General features: G+C 41.9%; 1 protein-coding gene across 2 annotated transcripts in view; it reads left to right on the top strand.

The window, feature by feature from the left end:
* Positions 1–8,177, top strand: part of insrb (insulin receptor b) — a 91,564-nt gene that overhangs the window by 64,658 nt on the left and 18,729 nt on the right. For both annotated transcript variants that reach the window (XM_032526592.1, XM_032526591.1), the window contains 2 exons: positions 5,869–6,077; positions 6,201–6,334. In XM_032526592.1, coding sequence (XP_032382483.1) covers positions 5,869–6,077; positions 6,201–6,334 — 343 coding nt within the window. The remainder of the gene's footprint in view (positions 1–5,868; positions 6,078–6,200; positions 6,335–8,177) is intronic.

Below are 8,177 nucleotides of genomic sequence, written 5' to 3'. Positions count from 1 at the left end.
GTGTGTGTGTGTGTGTGTGTGTGTGTGTGTGGCCTTGTTCTCTTTTAGCCAATTCAAACCATCAGTAACCCAATTTAGTCTGGGTCATTTAGTCAATAGGGCACATACAAATACTTTGAAACAATGGAAAATCTGTTGTCAGAGGGCTCTGACTTTCCCCTCCCTGGATGTAATTTACATTAGGGGTGAAAAAAAAAATTGATTCTTAGATGCCTTGCGAGTCTCTATAGAACGATTCAATAATCAATTCTGATAAGTTAATAATTGATTATTTCATTAGTATTATTATTTTTTAAATGTGTGGATTTTTATTTAGAAAGTCTCCAGACATGTACAAATCAGAAAACAGAGTGACTGAAAGTGGATGGGATAATGGACAACAACTTATTGCAGAAAAAAAAACACAAAAATGAGCAAAAGGAGAAAAAAATAAGTTTTGTGTGTATATTTATATATATACTGTACATACATACACACACACACACACACACACACACACACACACACACACACCACGCATAATAATTTGAAGCCGCCTGCAAATGTGTGAAGCAGCCAGTAATCTGGTCTGTGATGCACGCTATTTCTCCTTGAATTGAGCTACCATAATGCCCCCGTATATAAGCGCAATGCTCCCACTGCATCCATTTGAATATTTTCAGAAGACAAACGGTCTAGGAATTACGGGCAACTTACTCAGAGTTGCGATGTTCCTGTATAGCGAACAGTCAAGAAGACACAATACCACGCTACAACTGTATCTCCCCGCCCTTCTGCTTTACTGGGCATGTGTGGGATTCACAAACCACAGAGGTCCCTTGATTTATAGAAGATGTTGACGCTTATTATGACAGTATCACTCTCCCTCCCAGCAATCAGTGTGTTGTTTGTTTACACTCTTTCTCCCGTCTCTCCTTCACTCGCTCAGGGCAAATGTCTTACATCAGATCATTTGAGCATTTATAGCAAAGCTTTTGAAGCTTAGACTCCCACCGTGGCCAATATAGTAAACATGAATCCACAGGGGTGTGTGTGTGTGTGTGTGTGTGTGTGTGTGTGTGTGTGTGTGTGTGTGTGTGTGTGTGTGTGTGTGTGTGTGTGTGTGTGTGTGTGTGTGTGTGTGTGTTGTGTGTGTGTGTGTGTGTGTGTGTGCCAGCGCGCGCGCGCAAGAGGGTGGATGAGTGTTTGCGTGCATGTGTTCTCCTGAGTAAATGGCTCTGGGGTAAAAACGTGTTTGTTATTGTTCCCAGCACTTTGCCTGTAGACAACACTGCCAATTAAAGGGGAGGTTTTATGTGTTAAGAGCAGGAAGTGTTGCCGTGTGTGGCTGCACACTATTGGCTGCCCAGCTTCTCCCATGTTCCTTCCCTGGGGACTGAGCAGCTAGGGCTCTTTAGTGCCATGGCCAAATGAAAGGTAAACACAGCACACCTTTGATCAGGCTTTGCATGTAAAACCCTTACTGGAACTGTGTGTGCGTGTGTTTGTGTGTGTGTGTTTTAGCTTAATGAGAGATAAGCTCTCCAGGATGCTACCACCTCCTCCTCCTCCTCTTGTTGTTGAAGCATGAGTGAAATCATTCCTCCATCCCCCCATCCAGCCAGCATGAAAACAAAACAAAGCGTTGTATGAATGAAAGTGGGAGTGGTTAAGTGGCCTAGAAAGGCAGGCAGACAGATAGAGAGAGAGATAGATAGTGGTGCAGGGCGGGGTGAGGCTGTGGCGAATAGGAGGGACAGGGAAGAGGACAGTGGAGTAGGAAGAAGGGGCGATGAATGAATGAGTGAGCTGACTGGAGCATGTTTGGCATAGCAGCTAGCTTGTGTAGCCTGGCGCTAGCGTGAGCGGAATGGGGAATAATGCTGCTGCAGTGGTGTAATGCTACTATAGTAATCCCTGCTGAGATGATTTTGATGGGATCAGATAGAAACAAGAGAAGAATAGGGTAAATATACCTTGGATTGATAACAAAAAAAACTGAAAGATGAAATAAAATACCAAGGTAGTGCATTGATTTATTGCACATTTCTCTTAATACAACAAGGGGATGTAAACAACTGTTTTAATGACCCAGTATTGAATGGATTTATCTATCTGTGTTTTGACCCAGCTCCAGCTTTAAGCTTGTTCTAATTCATCCAAAGCACCAATAGTAGATTTGTCTTCCCTGGCATGCTGGCTACTTGGCTGCGTCTGCCCCCTGTCTGCCCCAGCACGGCCAGGGTTAACCCTGGGCGTATCTCCTCCCCTACATGGAAGAGGCCATTGAATGGCTGCCTCCCCCAGTCAGCAAACACATTGGCTAAAGCTGAGGGTGGATCTGGGGATGGAGCGGCACTCCGGCATGGATCCTCAACTGGAGCTGGATCTACGAGCTGTCTCAGCCCTCCCTGCTCTGTTATGTGATGCCGTGGTCACAGCATGTACACACACAGCAGACAGACGAGAGGGGGAGGGCTAGAGAAGAGCTATGCATTTTTCTCTGTGGGTCAGACACGACTGTGTGCAGTAGTGGGTTTAGCTCATAGTAAAGAAAATGTAGTGGAGCGACCCTTGCATGAACTACCCCAAAAGGTTTGAGATTGTTTTTTTCTACATTAGTCATTCCCCCTCTCCGCAGTTTTGACCCAATGTCTCTTTCGTCATTGTTCTTTACTTTAACCTCATTATCCAACCTCTCCGCTCCCCCTGCCACAACCCCGTTTGTCCTCTTTGCTTTTACTCAGGCAGCACAATGGGCAGCACTCCAGTGCAGGGGGGGGGGGGGGGTCCTAGCTGTATCCTTGGCAGTGAGAGCTCTTGTGATGTCCACACAGAGGTGGCATCCCTCTAAGGCCCTCTAATTTTGTAGCTGCAAGGGAATTATAACAGTAGTCCTTTTTGGTTTTAGCTTTGTTTATAGTATGAAAAACTCAAATATCATACTATAGTACAAAATCTTCCTTTCCTTAACTTTCCTTCTTTGACCTATAAGGGACTCAAAGCAGGGTCATATTGTCTTTTTAAATGTTTGTAGCTTATGTGACATAGATCTGCTTCTTGCCCTGACAATCTTTGGTTCAGTTAGCACATGATATCAAAGCTGACAGTATAGTGAGAAACATGGTGTGAGACGATGATTAACCCTTGGGGTCATGGGCTAGAAACCTAGTCGGAGGTCAGACATGACCTAGATATTTAGTTTTTTTCTCAAGTGGATTCCAAAGTCAGTGAAAAGATTGAAACACAGATTTTCTGTTTTAAGCATGCAATGTCCGCACAAGAAGTCTATGTTGTATAAAGGTGAAAGTGGCTGATTAATTTAAAAAGTTAGATTTTTTTTCACTGGTAACATCTGGCTGATGTTCTTTACTTGCCCAAAGTGTATTCTAGACTAAAATGAAGTTATAGCCTCAATTATCTCTTTACAACCCATTGCTTATGGGGATTTCCTTGTTTTCCCCCAGTCAGTTTGTGCAGTTGGTAAAAAGGTCAGTGCTTGGTATAAGGTGAGATGTAATGAGTCTCTACTGACCCTCAGACAAGGCAATAACAGTTAATTTATTAGACTATTACAGGGTACAGGTCAAACCTGTCTGCTAATCCAATCACAATTGACACTCAGGCTCTTTCACCAAATGCTGTTTTCCAATAGGTCAAATGAAACCTGACATGAGGCAATGATCTAATGTTTTGCCTATTAGCGATTAAAGTTGTTTCCATGCCGCTGCAAGCTGCCGCTGTTAGCCATCAGGTGTAAATTGTGGACACTAGAGCTGTCAGTCGTCCTCTATAATAACATTCAAATTTCATATTTTTTTAAAATATATTTCAATAATATTCAAATATTTAATGCTCATATGCAGCCTGTTAATAATATGTGCTACACTACTCAGGCTTATGCATTGGCAATGCCACAATAAGCATGTGGTTGTTGTCACATGTTCTGTCCACTAGAGGGACTTCCAACATTAGCCTGGCCTTGAAGTGGACCTACGTCATTGTGCATTGCATTTCTGGCACGCCACTCTCAGTTTACATTTCTTTCCACCACGCACACAGCAACAAACACAAATCAACAGAAAAACTCTGTAATAAAAATTATCTAACAAGTGTATTGAAGCGGCTCTGTTGTAAAGGCTGACGTTGCTCGGTTAACACGTTGATATCATGTTAGAAAGCACAGCCAAAACGATTTATCATAAACTTAACGATAAATTTAACGATAGTGTTATCCGCGACGCTAGCGACATTGATAACTAGCTAAGCCAAACGATGCTGTCACTACTATTTATAAGCAACCTGTTTCTTGTAGATTGTCTGTTAGAAGGTAATATATGAAGTCGAAGCTAACTCTGACAGCGGTAGAGCAGCTAACATTAACTTTAGCTGTCTCCATGAAGCTCCCAGCTAAGCTCCTACAACAAAGTTAGGAAACCAGAACGAGCTAACTAATGCGAACATAAGTATTTTGGCTCGGTGGATATCTATTTTAAAGTCATGTTAAAACTATTTCCCATCCTTCTTTTGATTTCTAGCTGCAGCCTGTCACACCCCCTCCTGTACTAACATTACTCGGTACGTAACGTAAGCTCACAATGCCAATCCTGTAAATTTTTGTTCATCAGACGTGACATGAGAAAAGGGAGATTAGCTAACGTTAGCAAACCTATTTATTAAAAAAAAAAAATCACATTTGAATAGTAATTTCAGCATTTTATTTTTAATTTTTGAATTAGCATTTGATTTAGTATTGATTTTTTTTTTTGATTTTTTTACTGTTACTCTTTTTTTTACTCGTTCCAACAGCCCTAGTGGACACTCACTCCCTCATGGATGCTTGGTGTGCAATCAGTGGTCGTCCAATTGCATGTGTCTTATGCAAATTACAGCTGGAGCTTGTTTGATTGTGTTCTTGCATTCTAATTAGTTGTTGTCTAATCAGGTGCTTTTGTTAAAATTCAGTTAAAATGTTTGGATAACCTCTTGAGCATTATTTTTAGTATAACATAACCACAGAACACAGAGGGGAGTTCATGTAATCATAGCTCATATTCAACTTGTTGATACAACAGTGCTTTACCAATACAGTAGCTTATGCTAGATAGGTTCATGGTTTGTTGACCTATACTAGCTCAGACAAGTGTGTATACATTAATGTGGGGGGTAATTTGGGATCTTCTGTAGGAAAAAAAGTTAGTGATGTAAATATCAGTCACCAGTCCATCACCCAGCAAGAAAATCGCTGATGTTTCTGTCCTTTGTTATTTTTGATCTCTCTGTGAGAGTTAAAGGGTTTTCAGTTGCAGGTTTGTACTCCTCTGATGGCAGTGCAACATTCATTTTACTTACTCATTTACTTAAACAACACGTTGAAAAGGCAACAAGGAACCAAAAAGCCTAGCTGAGAACACCTGTTTATAGTTCATGCAGCCATGTTCATGCGTGTGTACTTAAACACCAAACATGCGTGTGGTTCCCTCGCTGCTCTCAGATCAGAGCAAACCACCACTTGGTGGTCATTTAGACCACAGGTTTTAAGGTTCTCTCCACCCCTTCTTGTTTAACGTTTTGAGAGCTGTTAAATGCTCGATGGAGTGATGGAAACAGAGAGAAGCATCTCTGCTTTCATGCAGCCTAGTGCTGTTTTTGTTGTTGTTTATTTTTTTATTTTTTTTACATTTTGCTTCTGTAGGGTATTTGTGTGTTTTTTGAATGTGAAATCCAACTGCTCTCCCACTTGTCTCCAAATACCATCAAAACCAGAAGTGGTTATAAACACAATCTTTATTGTGATACTAGATAACTAAAACATGACTGAGTTCACGTGTATTAACCTGACATTAACTACGTCTTTCCTTTTTTTCCTCACCTTCTGCCTTTCCTCAGTGTGCTTGGACAACTGTAAGCATAGTGCGTGTAGCCTCCAGGGCCATTGCTGCCATGACCAGTGCCTGGGTGGCTGTTCTGAGCCAGGTAATGCAAGTAGCTGTGTGGCATGCAGGAACCTCCAGCATGGGAATACCTGTTTGGATAAGTGTCCTCCTGGATACTATGTCTTCAGGGGCTGGCGCTGCATCAGCTTCTCTTTGTGCCAGGTTGGTGATAACTAGTATTCTTAAGGTTTAATAGTATAATGTTTTGCACAAATGTAGACACAGTAAACTACATGTATACGCTTGAATAAAAACATGTGTCACTATCTATGTTTTTAAATTCAGGAGCTCCACAACCAGTGTAAGCAGACTAAGAAGTTGAATCAGGACCGGGAGTCGGGCTGCTACGAATATGTCATCCACAATGGGGCCTGTATTCCAGAGTGTCCTTCTGGATACACTACTATCAACTCCACCACGTATGTTTCTCACACACACACACACACACACACACAGACACACACAGACACACATACAGAAGTCTTTAACGCCACCATAAACATTGCTGTTTTATTGATGGTGGCCATCATTACCTATTCGTAGATGTAACTGTCACCCACAACTAGTCTTTGCCGACAACCAGGGTCTGAATTTAACACCCAACCACCTGCCAAATGCGGGTGAATTTTGCAATTGGAGGGTAACACTGTCAATCTACCTGCCACATTGGCAAGTAGCCAATGAGAATTGAGTGAATCAGACGCGTAACTAAAGGTAAGCAGGGTACGCAGTTGCTTACGGGCCTGGATCAATCAGTCGCTGAATCGCCGTCAATCTACCCGCCACATTGGCTGGTAGCCAATGAAAATTTAGTAATTCAGACGCTATCAGTAAGCAGGTTACGCAGATGCTTAGCCCGGACGGATCAGGGGCCCGCATCACTGGAAGACAATGATTGACAGCCGGGGGCCCCCCTATTGCATTACTTGCGACAATCCCGGCAGTTCCACGTGCTGACCAAGCGGGAGTGAGAACGGGTCAAAGTCATATCCTTGTTTCTGATATGAAGACAAGACATGTGTGACTAAAAAATCACACCAATACCATTTTAACTCGAATATACGCTGTACAGTTTTTTACCTATAAAGTCGCTGAAAGTTACTGCTGTTTGAGTCCTGTCGGCTCGCTGCGGGGGGCGGGCCTGCTGCTCTGCTGCTCTGACTTTGGTGCACACACACAATCACACACGGTGGATGCAAGAAAAAAACGCAGATGAGATGTACAGGATGACCTAAATTGAGGACAGCTACATTATTATAGGTGCAATGATAAGTTAAAGTCCATTAAGCACTTTTCAAACCAGGATAGGAAATTATGCCTTTATGCGGAATTATCAAGATGGGCCCCCATACTAGGCCTACAGCAATGTCCACAAGTAGGCTACCATGAATATGACAGGATAGGATCATAGAGACACAGCAGTTCCTGTTTTTCACCTTCATGAGGCAGAAAGTGGCTTGTAAAAAGTGACAGTGATTTTTAAATCCACCTGCCTTTTTCCGTTTGTTGGCATTCTAAAGCTGAGGACAATTCGGGAAACATCCTCCGAGCTAGAAGTGACAATCAAATTAAATCCATCTTTTTTTGAGCAAAATTCCGGCCCTTAGCGCTGCCCAAAACAATTGTGATTGGTTTAAAAAAAAGTCAATAAACCAGAGTGCGCTTTTCTCCCATCCCGGAATGCTGTGTAGACTAGCCAGACGTTCCTCCGCAGCGCTTTTAGAGGCTTTAGAGGTAGGTCTGGCAATGCAAAACTACCCACAACAAATCATCCCTCTATCACTTTATCAGAATAAGTGGATTGTGGTTACTCAGCACACTCAAATAACATTTGCACACAAGTGATGATGGTGTTTGCAAGATGATCAAACAAAAAGGCAGGAGTATTTCTCCACTATGGAAAGTCTCCCCTTTAGTTGTATGAATCAAAAAATAAGCAGCATACCATTTGAATAAACCCAATCTGTTAGCTATAATGCCAGTTACTATTGTTATAAGATAATCACTAGCACCAAATACAAAGTTGCATATAAGCATGAGAATACATAATGTCATCTACAAATCAATCCTATGTTCTCAATTTCTGTGAATAAGTTTGTGAAGGACCAAGCAATTAAGCAAGAGGAGTCACAAGAGAAGTTCAAAAGTAAGGGTTATGTTTCCCAAAAATCGTTACAACAAAATGTAGATAAAGTTTTAGGCCCGTAAAAGAGGTCAAATAAACAGACGGTAACTAAAGCTCTGAAAATAAGAGACTCAAAA

The sequence above is a fragment of the Etheostoma spectabile genome, chromosome 9 (assembly GCF_008692095.1).
Source record: "Etheostoma spectabile isolate EspeVRDwgs_2016 chromosome 9, UIUC_Espe_1.0, whole genome shotgun sequence".
Classification (NCBI taxonomy): Eukaryota; Metazoa; Chordata; class Actinopteri; order Perciformes; family Percidae; genus Etheostoma; species Etheostoma spectabile.
Note: the sequence above shows the minus strand (reverse complement) of the source record. Positions and strands in the feature narration are given on the sequence as shown.